Below are 23,780 nucleotides of genomic sequence, written 5' to 3' on the forward strand. Positions count from 1 at the left end.
ATAAAATAATGATAATAAAACACAGATGGTGTTTATTTATAATGATTAGGATGTTACGGTGGCTGTTAGATAGACTTATGTGGGCATTCTTTGGCAGGCTGCAATGTGCATTCTTTTGACAAACGCGTCAGTAGAAATTCGTCTTTGAATATAGCTAATGGCGGATCCATATTTGGAAGCATGCTTTCCTCCCTGACCTTTTTCCCTCCGCCATCCTCCGCTGGACAAAGTCTACAGTTTGACGTCCACGGAAAGAGCTTTGGGTTGTAAACAGAGGAAGCTTTGTTAAGTGCTGCACTAAATTGCATAGAAGGCAGTCTCATAAAAGCCAATTTGCTTCAGTGGCAAAGCCGACATATTGGGATGTCAGCACTTCCAGCTGCACTGTGATTTAGAGATTACATATTAGCTGTTTGTCATTTTCGCGCGCTCATTTTGGCGTCAAACTTGCCACATCACTTGATATCTCTGCCTCTTTTCTTAGAGAAATGCCCTCCTGCTGTCAAAACATCTCCCCTTGTTCCCCACCTTTATTGCTCTCCTCTCTGCGTTTAATATATTTTTTAATGGTCTCTCTCTCCCTCTCTCTTGCGCGCTCTCTCACTCATCTGCCTCCCTGGACAATTTGTTTGTAGCTGTGAAATGAGGGTGGTAATTGAGGAGAGACCAGGAGCTGAGTGAAACTCATGATGTGTGTCTTTGATGGGAGTTACCGAGCGCCGCTGTTGTCTCGTTGTAATTTCAGTGACGCTCCGATGCGAACTAGTGCCCTCCGCATGTACCAAGGAACACATAATGTGTCATTGCATGGATTGATGTTGTCATAATCCTCATGATTGTGTCACTACAGAGGTTTTCATATCACCGAACTGTGCAGAAATGTGAGCCGGAGAAGATCAGGACCGGGCTTCCTTTCTCTTTCCCCGTGCTTACTGTACCTTTGGTCACGATTCTCCCCTCGTCTCTGTCTCTGTGTAGGTGCAGTGGCCAGTACAGAGGTAAAGATGCGGCTTCAGGAGTTTGTCCTGAATAAGAAGAAAGCGCTGGCTCAGCGAAATCTAAACCACTGTCTGCCCAGTGACCCTCGCTACTGGTATGGGTGAGTGTCACAGCAGACTGTCTACAGAACTACTGATGGTTTGGAGTGTTAACGCGTCAAACACCGGAATACAATTTCATTTTATGATTCTGTTATGAAATACATACAATATGCAAGTTTTCCTCCCTGGTGGTACACGTGGGACTCAGTGTTGCTCATCACGTCGCTGCCTGAAACCATAAATGTGCTGAGAATCATTGTCACTTTCACAGAAAGGCGTCTCTCTCTTTCTTCAGTAAGTGTGTTGTAAATTCACTTCTGTAAAGGGCAACTCTACTGGAAATGAACTGAAGGGCACAATTGTGTCCTTTTCTTCCTTTTTTTTAATTGATTTAATCATAGTAATCTGTACAGTGACACAGTTGTTGCCTTTTCATGTATAAACTCAAAAATTCGAGCACTAAACAACAGACATCAGATGTATGAAAGTCCTTCACTGCTGTGTCGTAATGCAAACGTGGCAAACCCAGTGGTGTTTTGAATCCCCACAGTGTGGGTGTACGTCTTTGATGAGCTTTTGTGTGCAGTGTTAGACGTTTCAAATATCAAAATTAGCCTCTCGTAGTCCTCACCGGAGGTAAACTGCAGAGAAAAAATGTCTTTGAAACAAGACATGAGACGTTTTTTCTTTAAGCATCTTTGCTGTCTGTAATTGACAGCTGGCTCTCTTTGAGGCGTGTTTGGTGAGCGCGCGTTAGAAGTGGGCAGAGAGAAAAGACAATGGCACCTCTCCTGTGCTTTAAATATTTGAAGAGGCTTTAAACAGTCAAACAATTCTGCCATGGCAGGAGACGCAGTAGAATCTTAAGTGCGCACCATCAATGAGGAAAATGGTTCATGCTGTTTCCCCGTTTCCTTTGTCTCCTACCTGTTTGCATTCCCTACCTGTTTGCATTCTCCTCATGTCTTTCCCCTCATGAATACCCTTTTCTCGAGTCATCTCTCCTCTCATCCTGCACTTGTTATGTTCTTCATCTCCACTGTATATTTTTCAGACAGGAAAATAAAACCTAAGATTCTGTACTAACATAAGGTGATAAAGAAGAAGCCCTACCCTCTATTCCTCATCTGTTGTTGTCTTTCATTCGCAGTGTTGCATGTTTTGTCTTTTTAAGTGTTGACTTTAAGGTGATGGAAGGTGTGTCTGTGTGTGTACGCAGCAAAGGATACAGTGAGCCAGATTGGATGCTCCACTATAATGTCTTTTTTTTTCTTTTTTCTTCCATCTTTTTTTCGTAGGAAAACTCAGCACAGCTCTTTGGACCAGAGCTCTCCTCCACAAACAGCCTTGTCAGCGTACAACCATCCAATGCTGGGCACATATGACTCTAAAGATGACTTCCCTCTCCGCAAAACAGGTACACAATGATGCAGAGAGAGCGAGAGAGAGCTCCGGACACCCATTGTCCGTCCACAAGGGCACCTTAAGCTTCCCCTTTTATTTCCTGCATAAGCAATTTGAACTATTGTATATTTTAAAATGAATGTTAAAGGTTATTCTCTAAGGTCTTTTGAATCTTTCTCATGTAAATGAAGGTGGATGGACACGGAGTAAAACCACTTCATTAGAAACCCAAAAATCAGTGAAGAGGAGAATGCCAAGACGCAGCATCACTCATACATACAAACACACATATTTACATAGACGTGGTATGACATACATAAGTATGTAGTATATAGTATATATATATAAGTAATTATCTTCACATTTAATGTAGCTGTGGGAAACAAAGAAAAACCTTGTCCTGTTCTGCTTTGGATTCATTCCACTCTAATAATATTGCTCCTTGACAGAGGTTGTGGGTCTCAGTGTTCTACGAAACAACCCTTGACTATTCGGAGAAGCATCCTAGGAAACGGTGGTTTCTGCCTTTTGGATGCGCCAGACAGTTATTCCTCTGTCCGTCTGTCCATGTCAAATACGGCCAAGCTGTGATTATTCACTTAGTGTCAGCAGCTGCTTTGGCCGTACTCACTGCCTGCTTTCACAGCTGGACGCCAAACTCTGCATGCTGCACTCCTGCCCACCTGCTGTTAATTGGAGTCAGACACTGGCACACGGCCAAAGAGCCCAAGTTTCCTTTTTCCAGGGACACTTGCATGTAATTCAGTTATTTGGTGTCCCAGTGGTGCAAAGAAACATCCACAACCTCCACGTTCTACAGGTCACACTGACACAGAGCAAAATAAGCTGGATAATCGCTCAATATCACCGTGGGTGGGAGAAGATAAATCGGCTTTTTTGGCCCCTTGATGTCATATTTTTTTACTAGTGTTTAGTATTGAAACACACTTGTGATCCGGCACTTGCATTTGTCTTGATAACAGAGCTGCACAACACTTAAAAAAAAAAGGTCGCTGTGAGTAAAATGAAGAATATTCTTGATTAAAGTTTAGAGAACAGAAAGATGAGTATGAACTGCTGCAGCTGTGAGGCTCCAATCCGATCCTTTTTTTTTTACTCATTTATAGAGTTCTGAAGAGCCGAAGGCGCTGGTCTTTGTGTCAGCTGGGAGGAGAGGCAGAGAGGGAAACTCTAGTTGCACATGTGCACACATGGCAGGGCTGTGTAGGATCTGTTGTGTCAGAAGTGAGCGGACGTGGATCAGATTAGACAGAGATGAACTGTGTTCTACAGGAAGCGAGTGACAGTGGTCGCCACAGTTGTGCTCCGCTGTGACGCCCACAACTGTCACACATGACGTTTTTGCCATGTCGGTAGAGCATGCATGTAAATTATTAATGTACGTAAAGAATTCTTTTTTTTGCGAGTGCAGGCGCGCACCATATGACAACAGGGGTTCATTGTCCAATGCTGAAGAGCATTGTAATTATGGCTCTCAGAACACAGAGGGCCACTTTGAATGCTGTGGCAGGAAGTCTGTTAGGCCTTCATGACAGACACAGACTTGTCATGATGACCCCTTTCCTTTCTCCCTCGCTCTTTCAGACACACATTCCCACAGCACACTGTGCTCTGGATAATAAAGCCATGCAGGATATCCATAAGCTTTATTACAGGGTTTTTTTTTTATTTTATTTTCTTCATTTTATATTCCGCAATGTGACATTCCTATGCAGCACAAAGACGAGTGGGGGGGAGCACTAAATCTCTGTTTTACCAGAGAACTCTGAAACATGGTGGTATCTCTTCCATCTTCCAATCTACTGAATTACTTAGCTGTCATTTCTGACTTACTTGAAGAATACTTTATGTCCCTGGCACCCATTGTCAGACCTCTAACATAAAAAAAACAAACCTGTGTGTTTTTTTTCTTGTCGCCATTTTCTGTCGACCAATAAATGGACTGCAGTGGTTCTAACTCAAAAATGTGTTATTATAATACCATTTTTCCTGCTTTGACAATCTAAAGACAAATAATTGATTATTTATGGAATGAACTGTAAAGCTTACTGCAAAACGGCGCTCTTTTTATATTTTGTTGTTCATTTTAAAGCACAAGTATCTCTTATATATGTCTTCAATTAAATTTACAGTCCCATTTTCATTGAGTTAATTTGCCTTTCTAGAAAAATATGTAAATGAGATAACTGTGTCCCTCTATTTATGTCCATCCGTCCAATCTATTTATCTAATGTATCAACTGTGTGTAATATTTCTGGGAAACACTATTGATGAGTTTTCTGAAAACTACTCTATCGATTCCTATAAATCTCCCTGCCTGTCCTGAGACGAGCAGTGTGGCTTCCCCCCCAGTGCGACTCTCGCTATGCGGGACTCCCATCTGTCAAAACAGATGTGCAGCCGATCAATATGTTTTGTATCAGGGAACCACTCCTCGTTGAAACCTTAAGCACCACTTGTAGAGATGTTTAATCTGGTATTGATATGCCATCATACAGTAGGGTTTAATACAGTCTTAAAGGATGCAATGAGGAGAGTTGTTCTCTGTCTTGAACAAATGTATGGCATAGAAAAATGACACGCAGGGACACAGTATCCTCAAGGAGAGATTAAATTCCAGTGCAGCTGTGCCTTTTATGAGGCCACATATAAGTGCATTACATTTCAGGTGTAATACAAAATAGATATACAGTGCTACCTGGCATACAGGACTTTTTGTAAGTTATTCCCTCTTCTTAAATATCAGTCTGGCCAGCCATGAAATGTATTTTTTTCTAATAAATGTATTTTTATTTAATAATGTTTGAAATGTCAGAGCTGTGGTTTGACAGCTGCGGGGGGACACGGGGGACAATGGACTGTGACCTGACAATGGCATAATACCCAATCGTCAAAATGTGCCAGGAAGTAAAGAAAAAGTTTTTTTTGTTTTGGACCATAATGCAGGACAGTGACATATGCTGTAACAAGGTGGTAAATACACTTGTGCAAATAGGTATGCAGGGGAAAGGCTCAATGGTGAAGGAGAGACGGCAGAGGAAAGGAGATGTAAATGAGAGACGGGGGAGGGAAGGGAGGAAGAAAGGACTCTGATGAAATGTCAGCATCAGCAGTAAAAACCAGTCTGGGCCCTCTCTGCAGAGAGTGTGTTCGCACGTGTGCACACCGGTGTGCTTTTGCCCAGTCGGCACTAACACCCTTCGGAGTTGTAGCGTCCTGAGGTGAATACCCCATTGTGTCCTGCAGTCCTGCTTCACCTCTCCTTCTTTTCTCTTCTACTGTCCTTCAAATTTCCCCTCTAACCTTCTATTCCTCCTTCAGTCTACCACGTTTTTATCTTTTGCTCGTTTCTCTTTGCCTTCCCGGTTCTCACCAAATAATAATACATTTTGTTTCACTCTTCCAGCCTTAGACTTTTACATTGTGATAATGTCAAAATATATTTCCATCAACAGAGAGTTGCAGTAGACAAGGCATATTTAAACAGTTATACAGTAATAATTGTGGTAATGTTTAAAACACCTGTTACAATTGCCTTGGTAACAGACTAAAAATTAAGCTTGAGTGTGCCGTGCTGTATCTCTCAGTATTCTCCCCTAGGTCAGCGAATGTAAAGACCCAGCCCAGCCCTCATAACAAAGACTTTGGAAGCCGCACAAAAAAGCATTCTTTAAGAGTTCATTTTTGTAATGCATCTACATTAAAACTTAGTGAAGCTTCATCATACCTGGGTTGGCATTCATATTTGCAAGAAGCAAGGGCCAAATGGCTGCTTGTGACTAAGTAGACAAAGAAAAAAACATTTGCTTCCAATTGACTGTGCCAGCAAGCCACTGCTCCGTCTTTGAACCTAATGAGCGTGGCATTGTCTCTTTGATACAAGGAGGAGTGTAGAGTCAGTCGTTGGTTACAGTTACTGCACAGTTAGGGCCAACAGAAGTAAGTCCGGGGTGGAAGAAATGGAATAAACCCATCTGTGTTTGGAGTCTTCTGGCAGAGAGAGGCACAAAAGCGAGCCTGTCCACAAAGTGTCTGCACATCAGTTGTTTGTTCTCAGAAAAAAAAATCCCTTAATTATTGATCAGGTGACATTTTCGACCCAAGGCAATGCAGCAGAAGTCGCAACCAGTTTGTGGACACGTTTTGCATTTTGTCATTTAATCGATCCTGCCCAGCACACAGTGTTTATTAAAACTGGATGTGTGTGTGTGTCTTCAAACACTTTTTGCAACAAAAGCCTGACTGGCCAAAAAGATCAGGCTACAGATCAATACGGCTGGGAAAAGCATCCTTTTTCAAGCAAAGCCCCAATAAACCGCCTATTACAGTTGTCTTTGTAATAGACTAAAAATGAAGCCTGAATGCACTGTGCTCCGTCTCTAAGAGTCTTCTTCTCGAGGTCAGCTAATGTATGTAGCATTAGCAGAACAGACCCGGCCTCTTAACAAAGACTTTGCCACACACACATACACACACTGGGCATCATTTATTTCCTTTTATTTCTTTTTTTTTTTTATTGAAAGTGTCCAGCAACACTGTGTTCATTAGCAAAGCATGGAGGCAGCATCATTAAGCGTGGGGTCAAGAAAGCATGCCATTTGGCTGCTTCCCGTCATGTTGCAGTGCTTCCCACTGTCACACGATGATGGCGAACCTCAGTTCCTGAAACTGTCAGCCAACACATACGGTGTGGCCTATTGGGATGAGCTCATTAGCCCCACTACATGCCTGCGAACAAGCTCCCACTTGTGTGGCCCAGCAAACTATCACACAGCGGAGTGCCAGAGTGACTGTTTAGAGGGATGCAGTCATTTTCAACACATTTGCAGGGCTAAGTTGGGGTGTAACACATTAGCATCCAGTTGGAAATCAAATACTCAATCCTGGTGCTGCAAATATTTGGTCTTTTCAGTCATCTGCTGCAAGCTGGTCACATGACTAATGACATGTCTACATAAAAATGATTTTGTTTCATGGAATATTAGGGTGGGACAATAAAACATTTTCAAATAGAAACTGTGTTACGCATCATATGTGCAGGTTTTTACCTTACTTTAACCCTTTAACACCTAAGCCTCAAAATGTCTGTCTAGACTGTGCATTTTTCCCAGAATAACTTTCAATATCTGCACGTTAAAATAGTGTATTAACAATTTAAAATGAAGGAAAACAAAAAGTTGTATTTAAAAGACACTCCTGTGTTCATGAACGCGTAATCACGGTAATGTAAAGCTTTTCACAAATGTGTCGTCTGTGATATACTCTGTGTTAAAGGGTTACATTTTTTACTACAAATGCAAAATCTCTCACAAAAATTACAATTAGATATCCTTCAGTCTTTTGATAAATCCTCCACCCTGCCTGTCCCTCTCTGTGTCTCATCAGCCTCTGAGCCCAACCTGAAGCTTCGTTCCAGGCTAAAGCAGAAGGTGACCGAGCGCCGCAGCAGCCCTTTGCTCCGCAGAAAAGATGGTCCCATCTCTTCTGCAAAGAAACGTTCTCTAGATGTGGCCGGTGAGTCCTTCCGCCCCTGGACTTCATCTCTCTTTTAATTTAGACTCACAAACAAAGATGTGTACAAAATATATCCTCATGTTTCTGCTTTGGGTGTATTTTAGAGTCTGCATGCAACAGTGCACCAGGTTCTGGTCCCAGTTCCCCTAACAACAGCTCTAGTAACATCCCCAATGAGAATGGGGTCACCATCTCCGGCAGCTCAGGGGAGGTAAACAACTTCTTTACTTTGTGTGTGGATTTGTCTGTCTGAATATGCAAATGCATGTGTTGTGTGTGTAATGCTGCCTCTATAGTACTGTTTCTAGCATAAACATTGACCTTGTCAGGACCAGCAGTCCAATTATGGAGACCAAAAAGTTAATGTTAGAGTTAGACATCAACTATTCTGTATTCTAATACAAGGAAGATTGTCAGTAACATGTAGAATAAGCATTTTTAGTTTGAATAGCACATAAAAAAAGAATTGCTAATTGCATCGTTTCAGCCTTGCTATTTCAATGAATGCCATCGAAACGACATAATTTGAAACTATGGGATAATTTATTGGAGTGTTGCGTGGTTGTTTGTGTCCAGGCCTCCCTGCTTCATAGACTGGCTGCAAGGGAAGGTTCACTTAGCCAACTCTCTCTGTACACCTCCCCTTCTTTGCCCAACATCACCCTGGGACTGCCAGCCACAGGACTTGCCAACACTGTGAGTACACCTCTCACACTATTACACACTTGAACAATGCAGCACTGCTTACAGTGATTCTTATTCACACAAAAACAAAACATTTGCACATCCAACCTTTTTTGATGCACAAATGGTGGAAGGAACAACTACAGGAACAAACTATTAGTACGATGTACTATTTACAAGAGCAGTGTGTGGAACATTTTGTTTAAGTTAATAATGGAATCCAAAATTGTATTTGAATACATGTCAATATATGGAAAGTATTCACTGACAGGTTTAGTTTGAGTTGTTGTCTTTCTACTTTGAGAGTAGTCCCAGTTTTTGTCTTTTCTTTTCCCTCCTTGAATCTAAAACTCTCTCCTATTATTGTAGGTGGTAACAGGACACCAAGACAGTGATGGTCATCTGCCTGCGTTACAGCAGGGCATTCCTCTGACCCCTCCTTTCTTGCCCGCTGCTCACCTGCCCTCCTACTTGGCGTCTTCAACGTTGGACAGGGAGGGAGCTGGAGGAGGCTCAACTGGTCACAACCCGCTCCTCCAGCACATGGCACTGCTGGAGCACAGCCATAATCCAGTGGGTCAGTGTTCACTTCATTTAGTTTCCTTACTTCTCAGCTGTGAGTAGCTTGTGTCTTAATATCTGATATCGGAAGCATCTGGTCATAATATTATATACTACTCTGTAGTATTTTTAAGATTTTAAAGTGAATAAATACTAGTAATAATATGATTTTTTTATAACCCGGGGAGTCATTTTTTTGTAATGTGTCCCAAAACACATAAACCACAAGGTACTAGACACTAATACGTTTCTTTAACCACTCTGTGTTTACCTAGTTGGTCTGGGTGGACTTCCACTTCCGTCGCCCGCTGTCTCAAAGCTCGCGCGGGGCCACCGTCCACTCGGCAGAACCCAGTCGGCCCCTCTGCCCCAACAACAGTGTGTCCAGGCCCAGGCACTGCAACATCTGGTGGTCCAGCAGCAGCACCAGCAGTTCCTGGAGAAACACAAACAACTGTTCCAACAGCAGCAGCAGCAGCACATCATCAACAAGGTAGCTTTTGTGTTGTTTTTTTTTGTTTTTTTTGTCCGAGTCACTTGTCCGTGCACGTCGCTGCATTTGTCCATCTACAGTACATGGCACAGATATCGTGAAGGTCTGTGAGTCCTGTCTTGTTCCAAGAGCAGGATGAATCAGACTGCAATTATCAAGTCTTCCTAGCCAGTCTTCCTTGTCTGTGTTCGTGTATCCCCACTTCTCCATGTCACCCTGGCAACTGTGCTGTAAGGAAGCTGCCTCCATAAATGGTCACACAGGAAATGATATCTACTGCATCCTCATAGTGTGTGTGTGTGTCTTTGTGCCGTGAGTCCATCTAATGAAGACTGTCTGACTAATTACTAACTAATGACTGCGTTCAGCAGAGTTGCTTGATTATTGTGTAATTACGGTAATCTCAGGTGTAGACCCAGGTTATTTTCATGTAACAGTATGTCGTATAAATGCCATTTTCCAGGCAACTTGTAATAAGAATGTGACTGAGTTTGAACAGCACAAAAAACCCCCACTTAAATCTGAATCACGTTAGATTTTCTGACGTTTCATTTATTTATTTCCGTCTTGATTCCAGTTAGTCCACTGGTGTGCAGTGGTAGTCTGCAAAAGCCAAAGCGTCTACATATCAAAGAGGTCATGTTAACTTATGAAGTAGGTCGTGATGTTTTGATTGTTTTCTCTCTTGTTGCTGAGTGCACCCATGTTTTTCTTATAAGTTGAATTTCTCTCAAAAAAAAAAGAGCAGCATCACATGAGCAAAATATGTGCTCAGAGACGACACAGAGAAATACTTATGGTCTTTTTCAAGCAGTTATTGCTCTAATATAATTCAGTCAAATCAAAGGTTTGTAATGTGTATGAATGCAAACCACATGTATAATCCCCCTTGTCATCGGCAGAATTACTACCACTGTAAGCTTCTTAAATCTGTTTTAAAGCAACACATGTTCCAAGTTTCTGGTTGGGTTGTTGACAATCTGCACATAACATTCAACTTTACCGAAAAAAAAAAACCTTCACCACAAATTATTACCTCATGACCTTTGTGAGGGTATAATAATATAAAGAGTATAAAAGCTGTGTCCTGTCACTGCAGTTGATGTCACTCCCATTGCTCCTGTTGACATTATCAGCCGTTTGACATGAACTCTTTAGTCCCCAGTAATAATATAATAACTTTATTCTTTAATATCTAGTTCTCTGACAGTTTCTCATCAAATGTGGCTCTTCTGTGAGTGCTATCCAAATTCATCACTATTATATTAATTCAGTTTTGAATATTAGTGGTTCTGTGTGTTGCCCAGTTGTCTAATTGGGAATCACAGCCATTTCTGAGGTCTCTCTTTTTGGAGTTTGCATGATGACCCTGCATTTATTAAGTCGACCACAGATACTCAGTATTCCTCCCACACACTCCTTATAGGCTCAGCACCAGAGGAAAATTCACTGGCTGGACAATTGATTTTTATGGCCAGGCTCAGGCACTGACAATTAAAGCCATTTTTTTTTTTTTTTTGGCTTTTCAGTGCAAAATTGGATTCATATTGAATATGTTAAAACTGGACCATGAAATGATATGTGGTGTAATTTAGTCAGGAATTGACCCTCGGAAAGTAGCCTATTGGATACAGTACATGCAGCCGGTTATTGGGAATTAGATTCTACTCATTCCATCCATTCATCTACATGTTTTCCTTGATACAGGCAAACAAACACTAACTAAACGACCATGACCTATTGTTTTAATCTAGTCGTTTCAGCTGAGATGCAGAAACACTCACAATTCCAAAGAATCAAATGTGACTTCACTATTAAAACCGGCATGGCGGCAGTATTGTCAACTAGTTAAACCTGTGTATGGAGTCATGGTGTAGAGGAGGGACTCAACCTGGCTTAAGCAGTCGCTCTTACTGTGTCGCTGTAATTCTACTGTAAGACCTTGCTCGGGAGGCAAAAGTACTTTTTCACCCCGTCGACTGCCGTGATTTGGTTTCTAAGCACGAGCACGTAACAGCCGATTAGTGAGGCTTTCCCCTCCGCTCACTCCCATGCTCATGGACTGTTGCCGTTTTTGGCTCACTATCCCTGTCTTACCACAGGATCCGAGTTTCTTGAGTATGGAGACATTAATATTAAGTCTGTAAACCCACACACACACACACATACACACACTGCTGGATCATTTCATAATCAATAGAAATCAGATTATTAGTCAGCACTAGGAGCTCACTTAAGTCTGGCTTGAGCTTGTATTAAATATATATACGTTCACTGGACGTTATTCTGCTTATTTATGTACTCGCTTGTATTCACGGTAGACCTATTCGGCCTGTTACAGATTTTAATTTGAATAGATTGCATGTCCCCAGCTGGTCATTGCCTTTGTTTTGCCTTTTAACTGCCTCTAAAAGAACATGGCACGGGGGAAAATGTAGAAGTAGCCCAAGGAAAGAGTTTATTGCTGCACAATAAAATCAGGCTCTTAAAAACGGCAATAGACTTTCTGTTTAACATGAGCGAGTACAATATTCCAGACAACAGCAGTCCCCGCAGAATGATTGAAATACTGCTCCCTTTTAATCGCAGTGATAAGGGCCATTATTGCGTCCATTAAATTAGATGAATTCCATACGTACTAGTTTAAGTGTAATGTTAAAAACGACAACAAATACCCCAGTGGAATGTTAAGTTCCATTTATTTACCCTATTAACCACCGGAGTCTCACCACTTTGTAAAATATGAATCATCTGCGGCCTTCCTTCCTTTCCTTGTTCATATTTTTTTCGTCAAGTCAGCAAGGAAAATGGGCTCTTCCTGACGACTCAAAAATTGGCTTTAGCAGTTCAACATGTTGGCAGCAAAGAGAGGAATGAAAGAATCTTGAAACTGTTCCAGCGTGAGTCTGCTGCCTCTACCACTAACTATCTCAGACAGCTACAGCAACACTGTGGTGCACTCACTTAACTAATATTGTTGTTCAAGTGTGCGTTTGTGTCCGTGTGTGTGTGTGTGTGTTAGTGTGCGTTTAAGACAGACAGAGACAAAGAGAGAGAGAGACAGATGTAGAGTCATGTAGTGTCATGTGTTTGTGTACACAAGCACCTTCCCTTCACCACCTTCTATTGTTGTCTATCTTCGAACTGATTCAACTGCCTTATTCACTGTCTGTCTCTTTCGTAAGGTTCATATCCCAGCAACTATTTCCTCTGTTTAAGAGAACAGAGAGAGGGGGAGAGAGAGAGAGAGAGAGAGAGAGAGGGAGGGAGGGAGGCAACAAGAGAGAAAGGAAGAGCGAGAGTCAGCACAGCGGCAGTGGAAGAGTGTTTTGAGTTTGTTTGGAGAAGAGGGACTGGGATGAGGCAAGAGCTTGCTCTCTGACGTCAATGGACTGTTCCCTGGGCAATATGCCAGTCAAGTGTGTGTGTGTGTGTGTGTGTGTTTGTGTGTGCGTGTGTGTGTGTGTGTGTGTGTGTGTGTGTGTGTGTGTGAGTCTGTCTTTTTTTTCTCTGTGTGTGTGTGAATGGTCCTCTCCAATCATGACCTGCACATCAAGGTTGAGGTCACTGACGACAGGGACATCTGCCACAACAAGTCTCCTAAAATGTGGCCCTCTACAATGCTTCCTCTCTCTCTCTCTCTCGCTCTCCCTTGTGTCTTATGCTCGGTTTGTCTTTTCTGCCACGAGCGCCGACACAGGGAACATACCTGCATGAATTAGAAGTAGTCATAGAGATTTGCTCTGTGGAGCCTTTAAAACAAACAAACAAACAAACAAACAAACAAATGGAGACCAGAGTGCAGATCAGGTTTTTATCTTTGTGTACAAAAAGTAAAGGTGCCAGTCTCATGTCGACTTGTGTTTGATTAAACTTGGGGTTCCTTACTTTGTTTATTTTTTTATGAACTAGAACAAATGGACAGCTGTTTTTGGAATGGAAAAACCCCCTCAATGAAACTTTATTCTGCACGTCACTTTTCTTGCACATAAATGTAACACAATATGCTGCACAGACAGCACACTCAGACACATGACTACACCTAACAAACACGTCCAGTGTGCACATACAAAGACCAGAATGTATGTGAAGAATGGGAAATACACAAGGGAGCTTAGGAAATGTTATTTCACTGATTTGCACACAGTTACGAATAATACATAAAATGCATGTTACAGTTATGTTACACTAAACTGTGCCTTTCAAAGACAACACTTATTTTATCTTTCTTGTTATGTCATTAAAGCTGTTTTCCTGATGGGAATCTTTCTTTCAAGGCGAGCGTCAAGTATTTATTATTATTTTTATACATTTCTCTGCATACAGTTTTTTTTGCTGTTAGCATTCACTGGTTCTGTGTTTTACTTTGTTTTCGCCTACTGTATATGTCTCATGGCAGTTCATTTCCAAATCTTTGGACAACATGTTTTCGAGAACTGCTGACTTTTTATTTTCATAACCTGTGGAAATCAGAGCCACAGCCCCCACAACTTTAAGTAAAACCTCCACATTTGTCCTTCAGATCATTTCCAAGCCCGGTGATCAGGTCTCAGGCTCCAGCGCCTCAGGTCCAGCCAGGCAGCATCAGAGTCACCCCGAGGAGACGGAAGAAGAGCTCCGGGAGCACCAGGGGCTGTCCTCCTCGTCCTCGTTGGCCTCCTCTGCGCCTGCCCCTGCACAGGACACAGGGCCGCTACGTGGGCTGGTCATCAAACAGGAGCCGCCAGACCTCCAGGAGCAGGAGGAGAGGGAGCAGAGAGAGAGACAAGTTGAACAGGATTTCTTGTTCAGACAGGTGAGGACACGGGGTGGGGAGATGGTGTTTGGACAGTTGAGGGAGTTGGAGTAGAAGACAATGCAAGTGAAAGATGAGTGGGGGGAAAGCAGTAGAAGGGAAAGAATTATTATTATAAATAATAATAAACATACATTTAAACTGCTTTTTCATAAATCTGAAGGTATCAAATAACATCTCCATACTCTTACTATACTTGTACATGCATGGCATGTTCAAATTGACCGTAGCGACACACTATGCATGATTGTGTTTTAATGGCCACAGACAAAGTGTTGGGATTTCCAGGCAAATGGATGCAGCGACAGATGGCAGAAGTAGTGACTGAAACATTACACTCCTCATTCACTCTGCCTTTCCTCTCGACTCAAACACCAGTCTATGCCCTCCATTGTAATGGAAACTACTGTATATTTACATCTTTTTTGCACACACGCACAAATATATACTGCTCAGTGATGTGTTTATGTTCTCCACATTTACTCACTAACAACACTTCACATTACACATGCTAATTGTTCTCCAATCCTGCTTCACTTGTCCACAGATGCAGATTCTCTTATCTGAAGAGTATCTGTGGCCATATACATGCACAGTTAGGACACCATGTCCTCATTTGTCTTGCCCATCCTTTCTGTCCACTCAGCCAAATCCAATCAGCCACTCGCCACTCACTGTCGCCATGGCGCCCTTAGTGTAAAACAGACCCGCCCTTCAGAACAGAACAACAAGACTTGTGCAGAGTGAAAATATCAGATACTTCTTTCCAGTATTTTACATGAGACACTTCCTGTCAAAAGTATTATTATTATTTTTAATGTACTTAATCAAGTCAAGAATTCTAATGCTTCATAGTTCATAAAGTGTTTCATTTTTATAATAAAGTTGTTAAAGATGACGGTATGCATTATTCTTGTTGAGAATAGTCATTTAATTGAAGGCTCAGGAGGTGAATTGTATTGTGTAGGCTCAGGGTTAATAATCTTCTCATTCAAGAACACTCTCATTGTTGGAAGTGTTAGTTGTTGCCATGTGAACTTCGTATTTCAGCTATCATATAGAAACAGAAAATTAAACTATCCCTAAGCAGAGGCAGACTTGTCACTGCCGCTTATGTATATTTTAAGTATCTAGTGCCATCTTCTGGCAAGAGAGAGACATTGCAGCCCATCTCCTAAACGTGTTGTTGTTTCTCTGTGAGAGCAGCAGGCTCTGCTGCTGGAACAGCAGCGGATTCACCAGCTGAGGAATTACCAAGCCTCCATGGAAGCAGCTGGTCTGTCAGTGAGCTACGCTGGACACCGCAAACTCTCCAGGGCTCAGTCGTCTCCAGCCTCTGCCTCCTTCCCCATGGTCGTACAGGAACCGACTGCTAAGCCGCGATTCACCACAGGTCAGTTGAGTCACAGAAATAAATGTTCAACACTCAGACGTTTCTTCTACTGATTGCATCGTGGAGGAAATCTTGACATTTAATTTCACTGCAACTCAGGACTCGATCTACTGTATATTTTTTTGTAAATGTGTGTGTGTGTGTGTGTGTGTACATATTCCAGGTCTGGTGTATGACTCTTTGATGCAGAAGCACCAGTGCATGTGTGGAAACACCACCAGTCATCCAGAGCACGCTGGCCGCATCCAGAGTATCTGGTCCCGACTACAGGAGACGGGCCTGAGGTCACACTGTGAGGTAAGTGATACAAATACACAAGTGCACAAATACATGTTGTATGCATATGTTATGAATCACTGATAGAAACAGATTTATAGAAATAGTAACTGATAAATAACACAGTACTAAATTCTTCATTACTCCCTGGATTTGTAATTTATGACATTTTATCGTATCATGTTTTTGTAATTTCTTATACAGACTGAAAATTTCATTGCAGAACTTTACTTTAAAAGCTGTACTTTCATTAATCTCCCAAAAGAGAAATTCAAACTGACACAGCAGTACAAAGGGTCGCAGCAGAATGTAGGAAAAATAAACAAAATGTAGGCAATATAGGATAAATAAGATAGAAAATATGGTTAATAGAAATACTATATATCTGACAATATACAAGATATAATTTCGAAAATATAAATGTGATAGTATGTGCAGGTTTTGTGTTGGTTTTTTTTGTTTAAAATGCAGTTTTTGCAACCTAGTAAGTAACATATTTAACAGCCGCCCCACAGAAACAGTGTGCAAGTCCTTCTTGAACTTGATGGAAAAACACTTTTATTCATACTAATGCAACATTTTGGCATTATATTCCAACTAATAAAATAACTTGTATATTAGCAGGTGTTGTACCATATTCTCCCTTTCACTTACTGTATGTATTACTTGAAAATACTTGAGTTGTTACCATGACCAGGAGGGGGCAGTGTTCAGTCATTTTCTCTTGAAATTTGACTTCACCAATAGCAAGCATGCAGTTTGAGGATATAGCTATGGAATGATCCCAAATAGAAAATAAACGAGTACCAATCATAATGTTTTGTGTCTTCCCTGGCATGTCCTTGATTCCTATCTCTGTACAGTGTATCCATGGTAGGAAGGCCTCGCTGGAGGAGTTACAAACAGTCCACTCTGAAGCCCACGTCTTGTTGTACGGAACCAACCCACTGCGGCAGAAACTTGACTGTAAGACATACATTCACCGTATATTAACAAATACACTTAATCTGGATGTTTGCAAACACACAGCATGCATAAACTAAACGTGAGGTATTCAGTCATTTTCTCCATTTTATGCACAACCAAGTCGGACTTTCCTTTCATGTGAATCTACAAGAGTGTCTGTTAAAGGAATCTTCTTTAAAGTTTAACCCATGACACAACAAAAGGTCTGCTCTAATAAAGTCTCAGAGGTGTTACGATAAAGCTGAGGACCAACTGCAGCTTTTAAACTGGAGGTTGCACCAGTCTGCCCTGTGTGGCTTTAAGAGCAGGTGAAGCTGGAGCAGCCACAGTGTGTCTGTGTGTGTGTGTCTGTGTATGTGCATCCCATAAAGAGAGAGAAAGAGAAAAAGTGCTAAAAACCAAATTGGCAAACCCCATGATCATCTAAGCTTTCATTCCAGTGAACATGTGCATTTCTCTTAGTATTGCAGCTTACGCAGGAGTATTACCAGATACTCTCATGTAAGCTTTGGCACACATGTGGGTTTGAGTTTGAGGTAAAAGAAATTTAAAATTGGAATTGGAGTATATCCCCATAGATAGCAACTAGTCAGACACAGAGGTGGTTTGATAGTGAAGGCAATCAGATACCTTTTTTTTTTTTTTTTACCCCCCTTCGGCTCACCCACTTAAAGAATGCCCCTGTGTATACTCGTTGTTCGATTGGGTCGAAAGTTAAATGTTCAGTTTTAAGGGTCACACGCAAAATCACCTCTTCTCCTGCTGAACTTTTACTCTTTCTTTACCAATTTTCATTCAGGATCTCAACTTCTCTCTGTCTTTCTTTCTTTCTCAGGTTCAGTGAATCCCATGTTTGTGAGGTTACCATGTGGAGGCATAGGGGTAAGTCATTTCACAAATATTCACAGTCTAGTGAAGTATTTTGTAATTTGTGCGCCTGATATTTTGTGTAAATTATCTTAATTATATTAATTTAAAAAAATGGTGTTAGGTCACACTTGTTTATTCAGTGGAAAATTGTCGTAATAGTTCCCTTTTTTTATAGCCTTGTGTTAATCTAATCAATACACAGCTGGCTCTGCTCCATCTGAATTAATAATGAAAGAAATAGGCAAAGTTTCAGTGTCATCAAATAGCAGTATAATAACTGTGTTTCTTTCACCCACTCTCTCTCTCCCTCCCTCTCTCTGCCCCCTGCATAAATAATAGTCCCATTTGTTCCTGTTCCACCAAGAAAAAAACAACACACACACATACAATCTTAACACACTTGCACGCATGCATACAAACACCACCCTTCAAGGACCAGAGGCAACAAAAGCTGTTGCTTGCCTTTCCTCCATGTTTATAATTGTTACCAGATGTTTTTAGCATATGAGCCTTGTGTGTGTGTGTGATTGGTAGGGTGGGTGGGTGGAGGGGTGTTTTTTTGTGCATACCAGTGTGTTTTGGAATCTTTGTGTGCTAAGGCAACGATGCCGATTGTTGTTCAAACAATCGTTGCCGAACGCGCTGTTTTTTTAAACTAATTTGCCGAGTCAGCCATACATACACCTTATACACCTTTATGTTGCATCTACGCCTGTTAATAGTGATACATGTCTCTTCAGTCACATTATGGGGGAGCTGTCTTTTCTTTTTTTCTTTTTGGGGGACAAAAAGCGAGTCCCTGAATCGTAAATTAGTAAATATTAAGGCAAAGACTTGTTTGAAGTTTAGCTTATAAGGGTGAGATTTACGTTAGGTGAGGTTAAGGGTTACGTGCATAGTAGTTATGGATAAGGTTAAAGGTCAATGTATCCAGGACATGAATGTACTGTATGTCATTATATATCCTCTAAAGCCATGGACACAACTGTATATCACTCACCTACACACACATGTATACTTCCATTGCCCTTTCCTTGCTCTTTTATATGTCCCTTCATACCTCTGGAGTATCTCTAGACCTCCTTCTCTCCCTCCCTCCCTCTCTCCCTCGGGGTTTATTGTTGCTGCTGTGGTGGGAACATGAAGAGGCTAAGCTCTGTACTGCTCTGTTCTGTTCTTTATAAAGGCAAATAGGCCTAAATTGTTGTCTTCCTGTCATACACACACATACACACACACACACTCACGCAAGTAACACAAACACGCACATTCAGAGTAGGGGGGCTGAAATTAGCCTGTCAGCCTGTGGAGAACCATCATTCCGTCATACTAGCACATTCCCGCTCTTTTTCTACCTCCGATTTGCGCACACGCACACGCACGTCTTCCCTTTCACTTTTTCCTGTCGAGCTATGTCCCGCTCCTTGCTTGAGGCCAAACTAACATCAACATAGGAAATAATAAACCAGTCAGTCTGCACATGCTGCTTTTAGAACAGCATCTGTTTGTGCTCATTAACCTGACTTGTATATATGATTCAGTTTCCCATTCACTCACTCATTTGGCTCTTCATTTGATCACTTACTGGACCACTACCATATACTGTCTTTCCCTCACTCCCTGTTTTTCTCGCCACATTTGGTTCCACCAGCAATGCTCCTCACTTCCTCCTCTTCAGTTTGGTAAATTCTCCACAGTTTTATTTCATGACAAAGGGTTTCTTGGCACAATTGTTAGTTTTTTCTTCCCTGTGGATGTTATTATGGAGTCCTTGATCACTGAAAGTGAGCGGCCCAGTCACTTCACATACTGACTGGTGGAAGGAGTGAACGGCTGACCGAATGACGAGAAAAGGCCCAGAGTGAATGTGGCTGAGTGACTGACCGGTTACAATTGTAACGTATTCCAGTGTAGAAGAGCCACAGGTTCGCATCACAGAGCCTTCTCTGTAGCTCTGGCATTGGCCGCTCTGCACATGTGTGCACAGTTCAAACACACTGACACACAGGGCTTCCTTTTCTTCTTTTCCACTGCCAGCTTCTTCTCTCTGTGTTTATCGTGCGCTCCATCTGCCTGCAGTATCTGCCATGTCTGATGAAGGCTGTGTATATTATCCTAAGCATGTCCCTGGGTACAGTCAATCACATACGCTTGCATGCATGCATGTGTGTACATGTGCTGTTGTGAGTGGGGCAGAGGGTTGTCCGTGCTTTGGCATTAATAAGGCCTGATCACTGAATACGTTGCCCTGTGTCTAAACACGCTCAAATACACACGCATATTTACAATCAATTTGGAAATCTTGTTTTCACCGCATAAATACATAAATAAAAGCAGTAATTTTGATCCACGGTGGTATATGGTAATCTTACTTTTACTCTCATGCCGTTCTCTCTCTCTCTCTCTCTCTCTATATATATATATATATATATATATATATATATATACACAATTATAAAGTAAAAATAAATAGTCCAATCTAATTAAATTTGCCCAATACCACATTTCAACGTATTCATTTCAGCTGCAGTGTGTAAGAATGAGTGACATTTAATGGCAAGACTGCTGATCGTGACAAACGCAGGAATCATCCACATCCAAAGCCCGTCACAGAAATACAGTGGTCTTCAGAGACCAGAAACTATGTCTTTCTTCTTCATTTCAGTTGTAAGCTCCAGCTTCTTAACACAAAATACATGTTCTGGCTGGTGTAGAAACATGGGAGTGCAATATGGGTGGCCTCCGTAAAGCTAGGCCACTGCCTAAAGGAATATTTTAGGCTGCAAAAGCCAAACAGCTTTTATTTTGATGCTATTGTTCACTTATACAAACATACTATTTATTAAAACAAAACTGGTGTAATTTAAACCTTTCAATTTATTATATAGGACATTATTGAAGTGATTAACCCAGTAAACAGTAAAATGTGTGTTTGTGTGTTGGCAGGTGGACAGCGACACCATTTGGAATGAGGTCCATTCATCGAGTGCAGCTCGTCTGGCTGTCGGCTCAGTGGTGGAGCTCGTCTTCAAAGTGGCATCAGGAGAACTTAAGGTTAGTTTGGAGGCAAACATCAGTCAATGCTGTTTTTTTTTTTTTTAGGTATTTAAATGACAAAAATGTGTTTTTAAGTTTAGACGGACGTTAAAATTAAACAAATGTGTGTGGTAAATGACTATTAGTGGATTAAAGGAAAAGACACAGACTATGCATTCTCCAAAAACGTCAGGAAAAAGAGAGCCATGTATGCCAAAGTCTCGTTAGCACCTCCCAGACAGACGTCCCCACCCCCTCATGCCTTGCACACCGGCCAGCCTTCCTGTGTCTGTAGAGTTGGCTGCTTACCGTTTGAACTCAGCAGGGAGGCCCAGCGCATGGGCACTGCAAACGCTAACAATCCCCACTAACAGGCCTGCTTTATTAGTATTACACCACAGCCACCTGCAGAGTAGCCGACACACTCGGTGTTAGCTTAGCACCAACACAATAACAGACTAATGACATTCCTTGGTGAGACAATAGCATGCCATGCTTTATAACTACAGTGCCTGCTTTAATACATATGGGCATCATTACTGTAAAGAAGCAGTGGCCTGTTCTTTTTATACAGCACATTGTGTGTAATGTAAGTCATTTTTGAAGTTTAAAGTTTTATGTATTATGCATACAGGCAAGGAAAAATACATTCATTCATTCATCTTCTGCCGATTTATCCTCCAAATGAGGGTCACTGTGGCCAGTCCCAGCTGACATATACGGTGAAAGGTGGGGTACACCCTGCACAGGACGCCAGTCCATCACAGGGCCAGGAGGAAAAATACTTAAATGTAAATTGATATGAACTTGGGTTGAAGTTCACATATACCGATTTGCCCTCAGCTTAACCTGATTTTAACACATACATGTAAAAAAAAAAAGTACATATATGCTCATGCACGCACACATACTCACCCGCATGTGCCTCTACACATGCAGGTGCACACATGGTCCTGTGAGGATCTTCCACATCCAAATTACCAAATTCCACCTGCACCGGCAACTCTCTGAACTCCACAGAAAGCCATAAATCTATGGATGGTGCGCGTGCACACACTGTCACTCATTTCTGTTTCTCCATCTGCTCTTTCTATTTCTCTTCCCATGTCCTTTTTTTTTAATCCATTGATCTTTTTTCTCTCTGCACAGTCAAACTCTGAACCTATCCGTGTCTCTCATTTGCTTATGTGGACGCTGTATTAGGCAGCAACCAGGTGTCCTCAAAACCAGCGAGAAAGACAGTTGTCTCCACAACAGCTGGCTACTAATCCACTGCAGCTGACTCAACATCATTAGCTCAGCTCGCCTCTCTCTGCATCAGTCTGAACATCTATCTATCTAATGTCCCCACATACACTTGTTTGGAGTCCCACTGGTCCCTGTTTTGATAAAGTTCCCCTTAACTGACCCAATGTAAGCATCTGTTTCTGTGTGAGTGTGTGTGTGTGTGTGTGTGTACATGCTTTTGAATTACCCTGCCTGCAAGGAACAGTTCCAACTATTTAACTGAGACGTGGTGACATTTCTGTAGAATGATTGCGTGCAAGTTTTTAACTGTGCCAATGACAGTTGAGGCTACAGCTGAATTTCCATCTGTCCATCCATCCATCCCATAATAATTAACCCGATTATTCAGTAACACTTTTTGGAGAACTGCTCCTTATATGACAGCAACATTCAATTTGACTCAAGGAAGAGTTAAAATGAACTTAGACCGTGGCTCAAATGTTAAATAGACTGCATGTACAGTGTGTTCTCCTATTGAAGTCTTGGATTGGTGTTACACACACATTCATCCGACACTTCTCTATCACTGGTGCAGTGGCATTTTGAATATCTTGCTCAAGGACAATTAAATGTGTAGATTAGAAAAGCTATTGAGTAAATTACCATCCTTCCAACTGTGGACAGTAAACAGCATTACCTGAGCTCTAACTGTAACGCCGTCTCCCTGATGTTCCGTTTGAATAAGCTGATTAGATTTTGCTGTTCATAATTGTGATGGGTTTAATTTCACCATAAAAGACACATTTGATTAGTTTTCTATTAAGTCTTTCTTAATTAATGTAATACTTTACGTAACTGTGTTGTTTTTGTGTTGTTTTGTTTTTTTATTAAGTGTTTTTATTGTTATTAATCCCAACATTCAGTGTTCAAAGTCTTCAAATAAAGCTAGATTTCCCATCAAACCTCTCACAGGGGAAGAAACTGTGTGATTAGACTAAAGCAACTTCAGTTGATGGTGATGGTTTAAGTAACTGTGTGTAATTGTTGTCCCGCAGAATGGTTTTGCTGTCGTTCGACCACCTGGACACCATGCTGAGGAGAGCACACCTATGTAAGTAAACAGATCAGCCATCACCTGTTTTATAGCAACTTAAACAGAAATATCTTCCTTTAGTTATTTGCGTTTAAAACCGTCTCTCTTTATTGCACCATTCCTTCTTCCCTCACATATTATTACAAAGACACATTCATGTAAATATACTATAATATATACGACAGAAAGCTCAATTTCACTCTCTTACTGTCCATTCTCAGGGGCTTCTGTTACTTCAACTCAGTTGCGATTGCAGCCAAGCTCCTGCAGCAGAGGCTCAATGTCAGTAAAATCCTAATCGTGGACTGGGTGAGTTCCTCAGGCAACACAGTTGTTTGTTTGTTACACAATCATTTATGTGGAGAATGTACATACAACCACCTCCTCCTTTGTGCTCATAGATAATT

General features: G+C 41.5%; 1 protein-coding gene across 5 annotated transcripts in view; it reads left to right on the plus strand.

Moving 5' to 3' along the window:
• The window catches only part of hdac4 (histone deacetylase 4), a 114,738-nt gene that overhangs the window by 69,324 nt on the left and 21,634 nt on the right, over positions 1-23,780 (plus strand). For all 5 annotated transcript variants that reach the window (XR_006362457.1, XR_006362459.1, XM_044052936.1 and 2 more), the window contains 15 exons: positions 979-1,099; positions 2,339-2,457; positions 7,851-7,979; positions 8,084-8,190; positions 8,556-8,675; positions 9,033-9,240; positions 9,500-9,717; positions 14,240-14,512; positions 15,719-15,905; positions 16,069-16,202; positions 17,045-17,147; positions 17,983-18,029; positions 20,964-21,071; positions 23,336-23,391; positions 23,595-23,682. Coding sequence is in view for 3 of the 5 variants with exons in the window: in XM_044052936.1 (XP_043908871.1) it covers positions 979-1,099; positions 2,339-2,457; positions 7,851-7,979; positions 8,084-8,190; positions 8,556-8,675; positions 9,033-9,240; positions 9,500-9,717; positions 14,240-14,512; positions 15,719-15,905; positions 16,069-16,202; positions 17,045-17,147; positions 17,983-18,029; positions 20,964-21,071; positions 23,336-23,391; positions 23,595-23,682 (2,018 nt within the window). In the remaining 2 variants the exon portion in view is untranslated. The remainder of the gene's footprint in view (positions 1-978; positions 1,100-2,338; positions 2,458-7,850; positions 7,980-8,083; positions 8,191-8,555; positions 8,676-9,032; positions 9,241-9,499; positions 9,718-14,239; positions 14,513-15,718; positions 15,906-16,068; positions 16,203-17,044; positions 17,148-17,982; positions 18,030-20,963; positions 21,072-23,335; positions 23,392-23,594; positions 23,683-23,780) is intronic.

This window comes from Solea senegalensis, linkage group LG2 (genome assembly GCF_019176455.1).
Source record: "Solea senegalensis isolate Sse05_10M linkage group LG2, IFAPA_SoseM_1, whole genome shotgun sequence".
In the NCBI taxonomy this organism is placed as follows: domain Eukaryota; kingdom Metazoa; phylum Chordata; class Actinopteri; order Pleuronectiformes; family Soleidae; genus Solea; species Solea senegalensis.